This window comes from Otolemur garnettii, unplaced genomic scaffold (assembly GCF_000181295.1).
Source record: "Otolemur garnettii isolate 467f Iridium unplaced genomic scaffold, OtoGar3 scaffold00209, whole genome shotgun sequence".
NCBI classification, from domain to species: domain Eukaryota; kingdom Metazoa; phylum Chordata; class Mammalia; order Primates; family Galagidae; genus Otolemur; species Otolemur garnettii.
Genome location: NW_003852604.1, coordinates 1859217 through 1873425, shown reverse-complemented (window position 1 = coordinate 1873425; position 14209 = coordinate 1859217). Strand labels below are relative to the sequence as shown.

The 14209-nt window shown below is 41.3% G+C and overlaps 1 protein-coding gene and 1 non-coding gene across 2 annotated transcripts; one reads left to right on the top strand and one right to left on the bottom strand.

Moving 5' to 3' along the window:
• Window positions 1-2215: 2215 nt before the first annotated feature.
• LOC100946470 (olfactory receptor 1440-like) lies at window positions 2216-3166 on the top strand. The gene has a single exon (XM_003801404.1). It carries the CDS (start codon window positions 2216-2218, stop codon window positions 3164-3166), a length of 951 nt encoding a protein of 316 aa, XP_003801452.1.
• A 10482-nt stretch (window positions 3167-13648) lies between these two features.
• Window positions 13649-13755, bottom strand: LOC111722009. The gene has a single exon (XR_002770976.1). It is a non-coding gene; the product is annotated as a U6 spliceosomal RNA (small nuclear RNA).
• Between the last annotated feature and the right edge of the window lie 454 nt (window positions 13756-14209).

Below are 14209 nucleotides of genomic sequence, written 5' to 3'. Positions count from 1 at the left end.
ATCACCACCTAACATTCATTTTCTCTTGTTCATCAATGCATTAGAAGGAGTCTAATATAATGTGCCTTTTACTTGGTTTCTACCTTTTCATTAAAAAAGGCTTTTCATTTTAAAAAGATCAATAATACAAAAGGATCAAAATAAAATCAGTTTCACTGAAAGCATTTTCTACAATCTCTGAAGTAATCTTGGAGCTTCAGAGTTTCCAGAACACACGTATCTTGAGGACAGGCATGACAAAATGTACTGTGGAAATGCCCTAGAATTAGTGTTTCCAAAGATCTTTTAATTTCCTGAAATATAGTTGTAATTTCAGCTGATGTAATCTTCTTATCTTTACCAAAAGTTTTCTAAGCATATATATCACATGATTTTATTTATTTTGTTTATTTTTTTGCAGTTTTTGGCCAGGGCTGGGTTTGAACCTGCCACCTCTGGTGTATGGGGCCAGTGCCCTACTCCTTTGAGCCACAGGTACCACCCTATATCACATGATTTAGATCTTACTGTATAAATATGGTCTGGGGCTTGTAGCTTTTTTCAGGTGCCTTAATAAAATTTTCTCTTTTCAGGTAGTTAAATAATACTCTTTTTTGGATGTTAAAATCACATTAATGATGTCATAGACTGCCAGATAACTCTTCTTTCCGTGTGTTTACCTATCATGTTTACTGCTCCCATTAATACAACGAGAGTAGCTTACAGATGAGCAATGTGAAGGCACAAAGAAATTATAGCAAAGCAGGGGCAGAGTTTGGAACCTACAGTCTGTGTAACCAGACTTGGGTGCTGCCATCAAGTTTGAAAGTCTTGGTATTTCAATACCTATAAAAGTTTTAATATGATCTCCTTAGTAATTTAAAGTAAAGCTGAACAAAAAGAAAATTTTACTTTATTTATTTATTTCTCCCCAAATTAATGAAAACTACAATGCAATAAAAATTCTGTAATATTTACTTTGGAGTTTACTTTAAAAATTCTTTGTGGGCATAAATATAAGAACCATCGAAAATCTTATAGAAGAAAAAGGAGAAGATGTTTACCAGTTGTCAAAATGTTGTATAATTTATTAATAAAATATGATTATAAGTAATTAAAAAACATGCTGCGGGACTGGATATATGATGCATGAACTGACATAATAAAAATTTGGCTGAATAAGAAATTTACAAACAACTTTATCATGACGATTACTTTAATCAAGAGAGAAATCATTCAATTAATTGTGCTAGGACAAGTGGTGATTCATTTGAAAAAATAAAATCAACATAATCCAGATAAATACCTCACAATTTCCATTAAAATGTCCCATAAACTTTAAATGTAAATATAAAATGTAAAAGGAAAAAAAGAAAATATAGAAAAGAGTTTTACTGGATTGTTTAAAGAAATCTCTTTAGTATAAGATTAAAGACACAGAACATGGATATAAAAAAAACCTGATTATCTAAAAGAAAAGAAATCTGTACAACAAAATACAACATAAATAATAATAATAAAATGATAAAAACTTGGAAAAGAATTCTCATGTATGAGGGGGAAAGAGTTATTGTCCTTTATATATAAAGAGTTTCTACAAATAAGTAATAGTCAAATTACTGGACAAATGGACAAAAGATATATTTGAGCAAATCAGTAAAGTAAATGCAAAGTAAAAACAAGGAAATAATTTTTTACTTGTAAGATTGTCAAAGGAAAACACTAATTAATTGTGAGCTATATTAATAACAGGATAGCAAGGGATATTATCATAAAATCTTGATTTTAGTATAAATTAGTATCAACTTTTATAATCAATGTCATTAAATTTAACAGTTTGATGACATCTGTGCATGTGGGTGTATATATGTATATATATGTATTATTAACAGTGGCAATGGGAAAACACCCTCTTCTTACACCTCTTAAGGGCCTCTTTGGACTCCTATCTGTATTGGTTATCATGATATCTTAAGGTTATAAATTATAATCATATATATCTGAAAAAGAATTATAAAAAAGAACCCAATATATTAAGAGTAGTTGGGAAATGGGATTTCTAATGCTTTTAAAAATAATTTTTATGAATTTTATATTGTTAAATTACTTTAAATATGGATAATTTTTTTGTCCCCAAACATGAAACTATATTCAAAACAAGGAAGTTTAATAATATTAAAATATTTAATTGTTAACCCCAAAATCTTCCTTTGCAGGCTTAAGAAACTTCAAGATAATGGCTGGAGGAAGGAATGTTACAATAGTCACCAAATTTATCCTTTTGGGATTCTCAGATTTCCCTAGGGTCAAGGTTGGTCTCTTTGCAGTATTCCTGGGGACTTACCTCTTGACGGTGGCCTGGAACCTGGGCCTCATCCTCCTGATTAGGATGGACTCCTACTTACATACACCCATGTACTTCTTCCTTAGCAACTTATCTTTCTTAGATTTCTGCTATGTCACCTCCACAACACCTAAAATGCTCTCAGATGTCTTCCAGAAGGCCAAATCCATCTCCTTTATGGGGTGCACCATGCAGTACTTCTTCTTCTCCAGCCTGGGTCTCACGGAGTGCTGTCTTCTGGCAGCCATGGCTTATGATCGATATGCTGCCATTTGTAACCCTCTGCTCTACACAGTCATCATGTCCCCCACCCTCTGTGTGCACCTGGTGATTGGAGCCTATATAACTGGTGTCTTTGGTTCATTGATCCAACTGTGTGCTTTACTTCAGCTCAACTTCTGTGGGCCAAATGTTATCAACCACTTCTTCTGTGACCTGCCTCAATTATTAGTCCTATCCTGCTCTGAAACCTTTTTTCTACAGGTCATCAAGTTTGTGATAGCAGTGATCTTTGGACTCATATCCATATTGGTTATCATGATATCTTATGGTTATATCATTGCTGCCATCCTGAAGATCAGCTCAGCTGAGGGCAGGTCCAAGGCCTTCAACACCTGTACTTCTCACTTGGCAGCAGTGACTTTCTTTTTTGGATCAGGACTCTTCGTCTACATGCACCCCAGCTCTGATAATTCTTTGGGGTATGACAAAATGGCATCAGTCTTCTATACAGTGGTGATTCCCATGTTGAATCCTTTGATTTATAGTCTGAGAAACAAGGAAATCAAAGAGGCCCTTAAGAGGTGTAAGAAGAAGAGAGTGTTTTCCTATTGCCACTGTTAATTAAGGGTCTGCTAGCATAGTGACCCTGCTGACTGGTTTTCTAGACAATACAAGGGGAATGCATTTAACATTATTTAATCTCATTGATGCTCTGGCAGGATTGCAAGTGACTCATCTAACTCCAGGACTGGCTCAGTGTCATGAAAATGCTGTGGCTTCTTTGAGTTTTGACTGTTGATGTTCTTTTCCTGCAGTGAACCCACAAGAGCAGTTAATACATCAATTTTTATGAAGTGGCAACCTTCAGTTTTTCAGTATTTGACCTGTAAGTTTCAGAACTTCAGACTGTAGGACTAAGCATAAGTCCAAGGTTCTTTGTCATACACCACATCACAAGTGGTATAATGACCACTGTGTCCCATGCTTCAACCCTTGGGGAACCCTGGCAAATTCCAGCTGATGGAGGTGAGGATTTGAAGAGAAGTGTCACTTTAGATGTTTACCTAACTTCTCTGCCAAGGAAATATTCCCTGGGGAGTTTGGCCTAGAAATGGTTTTTAGGATTTTATGCTAAGAACTAAACATCAACAGTTTATATATGAATGAACTTAGGGATTACAATGGTACTATCCTCCCCTTGGAGAGCTCAAATATAAAGGAAAGAAGTAAACATTTGGACTATAAAATATATTGGAAAAGTTACATTTCTGGTTTTTTATTTTATTTTTTTAAGATAAAGTCTCACTCTGTTGTCCAGGCTGGAGGAGAGTGGCTCACTGCAGCCTCAAACTTCTGAGCTTGAGGAATCCTGAGAGTAAAGGCAACTCTGAAGATGTCTTTCATATCTGGGGGAATCCGCAAATGGTATCCCACATTTGGGATACCAGACTTGTGTTTTGACAAACACATGGGATTTGGGGAAAGGGAGACAAAGACTGGAGCTGTCCGAGACTCTGCAAGGACAAGCAGACATTTGCATGAGAGGTCAGTGGACTAGAACTCCAAAACTAAGGAGGAAATTAAGAACAATTTGTGTCTGACTGGTACTTGAGGATACTTCTAACCTGGGACTACTTTAAAATAAATTACCAACTAAAATTCTTTGAACTGTACAGGTAGTATGAATTTATTCAGCCACCTTCCATCAAGGGGTATGGTCACATAGCACAGTTTACATTTTTCGATGCTCAGCATGAAGGCTGAGAGAATCAAAGATTTTCCTTTTTCTCCTTAATCTCTTTTTGAAGTGAGTACTGTGATTTCACAATGTTTTATCAGAATTTTCCATCTGACCCGAGCAACATTTTTCTGGTATATTTTTTTCATGTGTTATTTATTTTCCTATTATTTCCTTCATGTTTTCCTGTAACATGTATTTTTTTTTTTTTTTTTGGAGACAGAGTCTCATTATGTTGCCCTTGGTAGAGTACTGTGGCATCACAGCTCACAGCAACCTCCAATTCCCGGGCTTAGGCAATTCTCTTGTAGTTCCAAATGGCTGGGACTACAGGTGCCTGCCACAATGCCTGGCTTTTTTTTGGTTGCAGTTGTTGTTTTTTTGTTTGTTTGTTTGAGACAGAGTCTCACTATGTTGCCCTGGGTAGAGTACTGTGACATCACAGCTCACAGCAACCTCTAACTCCTGGGCTCAGGATATTCTCTTGCCTCACCCACCTAAGTAGCTGGGACCACAGGTGCCCACCACAACGCTCAGCTATTTTTTGTTGCAGTTTGTCCAGGGCCGGGTTTGAAACTGCCACCCTCGGTATATGGAGCTGGCGCCCTACTCACTGAGCCACAGGTGCCACCCTGGTTGTCATTGTTTATTATCAGGCCTGGGCTTGGTTCAAACCAACCAGCCTCAGTGTCTGTGGCTAGTGTCCTACTCACTGAGCCATGGGCACCGCCCCTCTCTTAAGATTCTTTTTTTTTTTTTTTTTAGACAGAGCCTCAAGCTGTCCCCCTGGGTAGAGTGCCATGGCATCACGCTCACAGCAACCTCCAACTCCTGGGCTCAAGCGAGTCTCCTGCCTCCGCCTCCCAAGTAGCTGGGACCACAGGCGCCCGCCACAACGCCCGGCTATTTTTTGGTTGCAGCCGTCATTGTTGTTTGGCGGGTCCGGGCTGGGGATTCGAACCCGCCACCTTAGGTGTACATGGCTGACGCCTTAGCCAGTTGAGCTATAGGCGCCGAGCCCCTCTCTTAAGATTCTTAAGAGAGAATGTTTAAGGCCAGACTCAAACAATTATTCTAAATAACCTTCTAAAGAAAATTAGGTCACACAAATCTCAAAGTGCACAAGGAATCCAGACCTTATTGGCGACAACTGAGAAGGCATGGGAACGTCAAACCCATAAAGACTTCAGGAACAGTGATTATCTCAATGAAAATATGAAATAGACTATGAATATGTTTTAAGGAAAAGAAGAAAGATTGAAAATATGGTTAAAAGAATAAGAGAATAGCGTTTACTAAGGATTTATGCATCTGGCAGTATGGTGAATTATATATATGTAGACAATCCTATCTAAAACAACTGGAATGCTGGATGAGAAATAAACTCATCTTAAATGTGCATTTCCACTTACTAAAAATGAGAAATAAACTAAGTCCTTAAATGAAGTGAAACCAGAAAACAAGAGAAGTGAGCAAGTGTCAAAATTGGCTTTCGCCTTGGGGAGAGTTGCTTGGGCTAAAGACCCAGAACTTCTGCGGTGCAGACTGCATGGATGGTGGCAGGTCAGAAGACCAAGATTGAGGTAATCTGGAAGGTGACATGCACAGAAGCACACAGGGCTGTCCCCTCAGTGTTCCCACAGATTATGTTCCAGAAAACAAACAAAACAGTTTATTGTAGGGAAAAAAAAATACAAACATACAGTCAAGCCTCCAAAACTGAGAATCAACGGGGTGGGGGGTGGTGGGGGAACAGGACGTATCAACAGACCTGAAAAGCAATCAGCTTTTGGAATTATCCTAAAAGAAGGGAAGGCCATTGGGACTTCTTTTAGAGAAGCACAGATTAAGTCTCCCCTGGAAAGAGAAGAGGAAGTACTGAAAGTAGGTCAGAGATCTGAGACTCAGAGCACTGGAAAATGAAGAATCCACGGGAAGAGACTTGGTATGTCCACACAGAGGGATCTTATCTGGTTATCTGAGCTACAACGCGAATGAACCTGGAAAACATCGTGCTAAGTGAAAGAGCCATTCCCAAGGGGCAGTATACATTTATGTATAGTATATACACTGTGGCCCCGAAGTTTGTGCGCAAATTGCACACGAACTTTATGTATGGCCACTGTGTGTGTGTGTGTGTGTGTGTGTGTGTAGTATTATTACATTTCAAAGCCAGAAATCTTCAGGAAGACAGATCTACAGAAACAGAAAGATTAGTGGTTTCCCTCCGGATGTCTGGGTGAAGAGGAACAGAGAGTGACCGTTAATGGGTATGGGGCATCTTTTGATGGAATGTTCAAAAGTTAGATTGTGGTCATGGTTGCAAAACTTGGTGAATATACTAAAAGCCACTGAATTTTACACTTCAAGTAGGTGAATTTCATGCTCTGTGAAGTATACGAAAGCATAACAGGGTTTAAAAAAAAAAAAAGTAAGAGGAGTGGAGATATACAGGACCACATGGTCAGGAAGGCACCATTTCTGGGGTGGATTTTGCTTACAGATTTGGAAAAAGGAAGCAAGCTGTGGAATGAAAGGTCCTAAGAAAAAATGAATTGAAAAATCAAGTCAAATAAATCAAGTCAAAAATTGAATTGAAAAATCAACTCATTCCACTTCCTGAGTAGTAGACCATTAAAAAAAAAATTATTTCCCATACCAACAGAAGAAAATACCCTTAAACTAAGAAACCTAGCAAACTACCCAAACCCCATTTCCTGTGTGTCCTTTGTGCAGCCCTGTGCCCCCTCAGACCTCAAGCTCTGGCAGCGCCTTGATTGGCCAATACTGCCAGGCTTCCAGCTGTTCCCCCACGTGCTGTGCTGTAGCATGGTTCAAATACATCCTTTGTTGACAACACAACTGCTGAGTAGTTCCATGTTCTTGGGGCAGAACTGAGCCAAATGAAGAAGGAAGGAGAAGAAAGGGGCAGCCCCTTGAGTCAAAAGTAGAAATGAAGAGATTCATTATCGGTGTCCTTGAAATAGCCATTTCTCTTCGTGCATTTAAAATATGGCTTGACTTATGCCAGTCTGAGTCACATGTATTGTCGTAGCAACAGACCTGAGAAGAAATCAGCTATTGGAATTGTCCATGAAGAAACCAAACTGCCCAATGAGTATGAAGTGGCATGCCAAGTGGAATAAAATTCTATAGCTGGCTGGTGTATCTGCTACGATGAGACATGAGAATGTGAAATCTTGTTGGATTTTCATGAACCAGTAGAGGGAGGCCCATTCCAAGATTCTGCAGTGACAGAAACATTAACACAGACAAAGGTGGAGGTGTGACTTGTTTTAGTGAGAACACTGACTTTCATGTGTGCAAATCTGTAAAGTTTATATCCATGACCACTTGGTCTCCATGATGGCTTGACCATGAGCTGCACGTATCATGGGCAAGGAAAGAGAAGCTCAGCCTGCACTTGCTGAAGTTGACCTAACAAAAGAGCAGCAGACGTGGGGCCAGACGTGCATGCACAGCAGCGTCATCCAAGGACACAGAGTGGTAATCTTCACCCCCATGGTCCAAACAGGATATTCTTTTTCCTACACTCCCAATGAGATTGTCCCTATAAATATTGTCATACATGTCTGAGAGAGGCTGAATACATCCATCTCTGTCCCCAGAAATTCTCTTTGTCTCTAGGGTTTACAATCTCTTCATCGGTCCCTTTTATCTTTGAATAAAAGAAAATTTTAACCACAAGAAAAATTCCTCCTTGAGCAAGGCTACAAGCTCTTTCCCAGCAACTTCAATCTGGTACTTCTCATCTGCAAAAAGGACATTAAATTATCCTCCTTCCCTACTTCACAAGATGCAGGAAGGGAGGATATTTTGCTTGAAGAACGGGAAGAACAATGCAGCCTCAGGATCCTGTTTTACCCTGTTCTGGAGGATGACCATAAGCAGAGAGCACAGCTAAGCGGTGCTGACCTGATGACCTACAGAACTGTGAGGCAACACAGGCCTGTTGCCTTAAGCTACTAAACTTGTATCAATTCATTACACACCATGGGAAAACTAACAGCTCTCATTCCATGTATTACTATACTTCTCTGTAACACTGTTCCCTCCAAACAGATCTGTTGCTTTAAGCTACTAAACTTGTGTCAATTCATTACGCACCAAAGGAAAACTAAAAACTCTCATTCCACATTCTACTATACTTCTCTGTAAAACTATTCCCTCCAAACTTTTCAGCTGATATCCCCATGAAGCTATTTTTTTCTTTTAAAGTCTCTTTGTAGAAAGGTTGTCCTGTTCAATTCAGGAAACAGACACAGGGTATCTATTCAATGCCAGCCACTGTGCAAGTCACTGAAATACAAAGATGAATGAGAAGTTCAACCCTAAGAGGTATTAAAGAGAAATTACATGAATAGATACAACTTTTTTTTTGGAGACAAAGTCTTAAGCTGGTGCCCTGAGTAGAGTACTCACAGCAACCTCCAACTCTTGGGTTCAAGTGATCCTCTTGCCTTAGTTTGTCTATTTTTAGTAGAGATGGGGGGGGGTGTCTCACTTTTGGTCAGGCTAGTCTTAAACTCATGAGCTCAAGCTATCCACCACCTCAGCCTCCCAGAGTGCTAGGATTACAGGCGTGAGCCACCCCACCCAGTCATAGAAAACGTTTATTTGGCTCGGCGCCTATAGCTCAACGGGCTAAGGCGCCAGCCACGTACACCTAAGGTGGCGGGTTCGAATCCCCAGCCCGGACCCGCCAAACAACAATGACGGCTGCAACCAAAAAATAGCCAGGCGTTGTGGCGGGCGCCTGTGGTCCCAGCTACTTGGGAGGCGGAGGCAGGAGACTCGCTTGAGCCCAGGAGTTGGAGGTTGCTGTGAGCTGTAATGCCACGGCACTCTACCCAGGGGGACAGCTTGAGGCTCTGTCTCAAAAAAAAAAAAAAAAAAAAAAGAAAACGTTTATTTATTGTCTGTTTAGCAGCCCTGGGCCAGGTTCAAACCTGCCACCCCAGGTGCATGGGGTTGGCGCTCTCACCCTTGAGCATGAGTGCCCAGGAATAAACACAACTTTCTGAGTCAGAAAGCGCTGAGTGCCATGCGGGTATAACAAGTACGCGCTGTGAGAGTTCAAAAGAAGGAGAAGTCACATTCAGCTGAGGACATCAAGGAAGTTGATCTTGGGGTGGCTGCAAAGAATATTATAGGGGATCAACAAGAGGCTCAGAACAGATTTTGTGCAGTGAATGTCTTTATGGAATGAGAGGCCACATTTATAATAAATCGCTAAGCCCATCAGCAGCCTAAGCTACAGATAGCACTAGAAAAGAAGAGAGTGCTGAAGGATGGTGGGGGGAATTACTTAGGGCCCGGGTAATGGGTTTAGGTTTTTGAGAGAGTGTGAGAAACAAGAAGGCATTACAACGAAGACAAGATTCCCTGGGAGTTTCAGAATAGACAAACAGGAAGTTTGGGTAAGGGGAGAAGTTTGAGTTGTTGAGATTTTATTTTATTTATTTTTTTGAGACAGAGTCTCACCTGGGGTGGTGGAGAGTTGGAAGTTGGTGGGGCATATACGTCAGGACAGCGTGCAGCCTGGAAACACAGAGGGGCATCAACCTTGAGACATCTGATTTATCTTTCCGATTGCCGCCACCCCAGGCACCGTGCCATGAAACAGAGGGGGCTGAACACATGCTGGCTTGAGAACACACAGAACAACGAAATGGTCACAGTGAAGTCAAGTCAGGCCAGAAGTGGATTTTCTGCATTACTGAGCTTCAGATTCGGTCTTCAGAATTGATACATGTAAGAGGCGTTTCTTGACGTTCCCAGCTGGGTGTGGATGCTTTAAAGCTGATTGTCTGAACCCACAGGTACAGCCTGTTTGTTTTCTCTCTGCCAGGTGAGGCAGAGAATTTCAAGACTAATTTTAGATTTTCAACACTAATGAATTGGTAAAATAAAGAGATACTTTATAACCTATTGCTGCCCTCTCCTCTCTTCCCCTCTCACCTCTTACCTACCCAGACTGAAGTGTCCCCTATTTGTCTGGCTTTTTTATGGCCTCCCATAGACAAGGCCTTTTCCACCATCTGGGACCCTCTGGGGTCACTGGGCAGCCCTCTGCAGTGAACATTCATCAGCCTAACTGCCTGTCTACAACCATAGCTGCCTCTTCTTAAAATCGAGTCCTGCCAGCAAAATGCCTCTAATTTTAAGATCAAGTTCATGGTGGTTATACTTTTCCCAAGTCACATCAGCTCTGGATCACTTTCAGGTCTATCTTCAGACACAGCTGGATGTTACAACCCAGGAGTCCATAGGGTGCACGATTCCCCAGGGCGGCGTGTTTGCCCACACTCCTGGTCTCAGAGGCTTTTTAAAGAAAGGCTTAGTTAGGGTAGGCTCCCTCAGCCAGGGATACCGCAGCATTGTGGCTTCCCCCAAAAGCCTCCTCTCCTCCTGTTACTCCAAGCAGAATCAAAGGATCAGAGTCTCTTCAAAGAATAGAAAACAGGCACTGTATGTGGAGGGCCTCAGACACTTCACAGATGTGGCTGGGCTACTGTTTACTAGGTTTTAGCATGCTAGTTTATAGATCTATTCTAAGATTGAGAATATATTTCAGAGAACATTCTTTTCCCATTTACTCTGGATCCAGCAAAATAAATGAATACAATTTTAAGTTATTTTTAATGAGCTAAAACAGCTATTTACAAAAACAGACATGATGAGCTTTAAACGAAAGTATAAACTCCTATAATTTTGTCCACTTCTCACTTTAAGCCTGTCTCGTCCAGATTCTGGGTCCCTTGTTCTTCCTGTTACTGCTAAGACAGGACTCAAGCAGACTTGTCCTACCGTGGTTGGAGGCGCTGGCTTAAATTCTGGCCCTAACAATGTTCTGTGAGTGGCCAAGGCTGAGAACCACTGCCTCAGAGGGACCCTCTCTGTGGCCTTTGCTTCAGTGTCAACACCTGTTCCAGGTTCCCCAATGTCCAGAGTTCCTTCCCTGGACATCGCCAGCTACTGTGCCTATTTTTCCATTCCCTTCTCTTCTTTCACTGCTAAACTGCCTGGTCACTTTCCTCAGCACCTGGCCTTACTCAGATCCCTTTTGGTCCCCATTCCAGCCGGCCCCATCTGAGGTTGATGAGTTCCACCACACTATTCTGTTAAAACATTGCTGGAAAGACCACATCTTTCTCCCTTATGACCATATTTAGTGGCCCTTGGGTCGTATTTTTCCTCTGAGTTCCATGCCACCTTCACTCAGCATCACTAGGTGGTGAGGAATCCGAAGATTAGGATAAGAAACTTGAATGTGACAGGGCCATCAGCAAACAAGAAAAGAATGAACACTTTTGAGCAAGGAATGCCCTGATTGGTTGTACACTTCAGGGAGGTCCATCCTGCAGGGCAAGGAGGAGGGATGTAATTGGGGAAAGTTGAAAGGCAAATAATTGTGACAGTCCAAAACTGACCAAAATAAAAAAAAAAATTACCTGGGGTTGGACATGGCATGAAAAGAGGCTTCACTGATTCTCTGGAAACTGTTTCAAGTAGTGTCAAAGAAAAAGAGAATCCTTTCTGAAGGAAGGAGGCAAGAATTGTAAACCACCTCAATCTTCTAGCGTGGTATCCTTACACCCTTCACTCTGTAAATAAGGAGAAGTGAAAAAAACAGAGGTTTGTTGGGTTTGGGCTTGGGTTTTTTTTTCCCTAAAAAGATTTAATTACAAGCTACTGGGTTGATCATCATAATCTTTCTCCAACATGAAGTCTTAGAGAGACCCCAAGAATGTAGGCATGATGCCAAGAGCTGAGAAGTCAAGGAGGGGTATATAATTAGTTGCACTTCACTGTGGGAGACTCCGGCCCTGGCAGAAGAGAAGCTGGTGGGGTTTGGGGTGGAGAAGGAAACTGCAGCAGATTTTTCTCATCTGGATGCAAGTTGAAGAGCTGCCAACCTAAACAGGGTGTGACCATCATCCTTCACAAATCCCCCGAAGAAACTGCGGTGTCCTGTGGGTCTACACAATGTCCACTTCCTTCTGTTCCTGTGTGTCCCTCCTCTCAGACACCCAGATAGGCTTTGTCTTTTCAGGTTGGCTCTTGGATAAATCAAAGACAAAACACACGAGGGAATTCTGATCCTAGTCAAATAGCAAAAGATTATTTGTCTTTTAAACTCACGACACAGAGATCTTTTGAAACATGAGGCCCATCAAAAGGGTTTTTTTCCATTGCCATCCATTTTTCATGTCTTTATAGAAGCAGTTGGTGTTGAGGACTGAGCATCTGGGTGCTGGACAACCTTACTTCAAATCCCAGCCTTGCCACGAACTCTTCACGTGATGTTTGGCAAGCTACTTCTCCAAAATTCCACTTACTCATCTGAAACTGAATTTAAGGATGGTTCCCTTTGAGGGCTGCTATGAGGATAGTATGAAATAAAATATGCAGGAGGCCCTTTCTGTCTCCTTTCATCTTTCTCTTTATTTCACCCTCCACCTTTTGCTTCACACTTCCAGAGGCGAGGACTTTATACCTTTCTAGGACATCCATTCTACTTTGGACTGTACCATTGTTTCCTAAAGAGTCTCTCTCTCTTTTTTACTCATTTAGTCCTACTTCCAACTTGTACAGTAACTCAAAGAGGTTTTGTAAAATACCTGGTACTTTATGAATGTAACTGCTGTTACCCAAAGTTGTTACATATTTTAGAAATGAAAACTGGTCTTGGATATCACTGACTTCAGGGATATCTTCTGGGAACCAGACCAGGGACCCAGAATACAATGGAAGCAGAAACAATGAATGATGGAAATCAGTCCTGCCCTAACAAAACTGGCATCTTTATGTCTGAGCCCAGGCAGCTAGCCACACAGTCCATAGTGCTCTGCGGGGCAAATACCCCACAACCTAAAGAGAACCAATGGTATCTGGGAAAGGACTGGCCTCCACTTAAAGCCCATGAAGCCCTTCCCATGGCAGCCAAACTAACTGACTACATTTAAACACCATCTCTTTGGCCAAGACCTGTGCTCCGGTGCTAGCACAGCGGTTTAGTTCTTTCTCCAAGCATCTGCTCCTGGCCTTCTAACTGAAATGCCGTTTAAGGACTTACATGTGAGTCTGCCCTTTTCCTTTCCTTGGAATGGTTACTAGTGAAACCTAGAATCTCAGAATGAGGGAGTAAGAAAGACCCTTGAAGGTGGCCAAGTTGGAGCAGGCGAGATTCTGTGACCATTTCTGCTACTGGTCTGACTTTAACCAGAGGATCTGGGCTTTATGTATTTTATATTCTGGAATTCTGCAGAAGATTTTTTTTTTCCTTGCAAAAACCCTCAGCTCACCCGAGGACCAGTGGAAATTTGTTTTTATTTTGTCCTACAAATATGGAATGCTTCATGAATTTGTGTGTCATCCTTGCACAGGCGTCATGCTAATCTTTTCTGTATTGTTCCAATTTCAGTATATGTGCTGCCGAAGCAAGCACCTATTGAAGATTTTTTTTTTTAAGTTTATGCTGCTAACAAATAGAAATAAGGCAGGAAGGAAAGTAGAGTAGAAAACACTGATCTAAGTTAATCTCTTTCTTGTGTATATATAAGAGATGAGTAAGAATCAGAGAGGCAAAAATTTTTCCCAGTGATCACACAGGAATGATTTGGCCCTGGCAGAAGAGAAGCTGGTGGCGGTTTGGGGTGAGGAAGAGAAACTTCAGCATTTTTTTTTCTTTTAACTTTCAGGCTATTGCTTTTTGGTGCTATTCTAGACTCATGTGCAAGAGAGAGGGTGTCTGCAATTGAGAAAAAAATTATCCACCTTACTTGGGTCCTCTTTAGCTACCTTTGAGACTTTAGGCCAGTGGTTCTCAACCTGTGGGTCACGACCCACCGGAACTGTATTAAAGGGTCATGGCATTAGGAAGGTTGAGAACCACTGCTTCA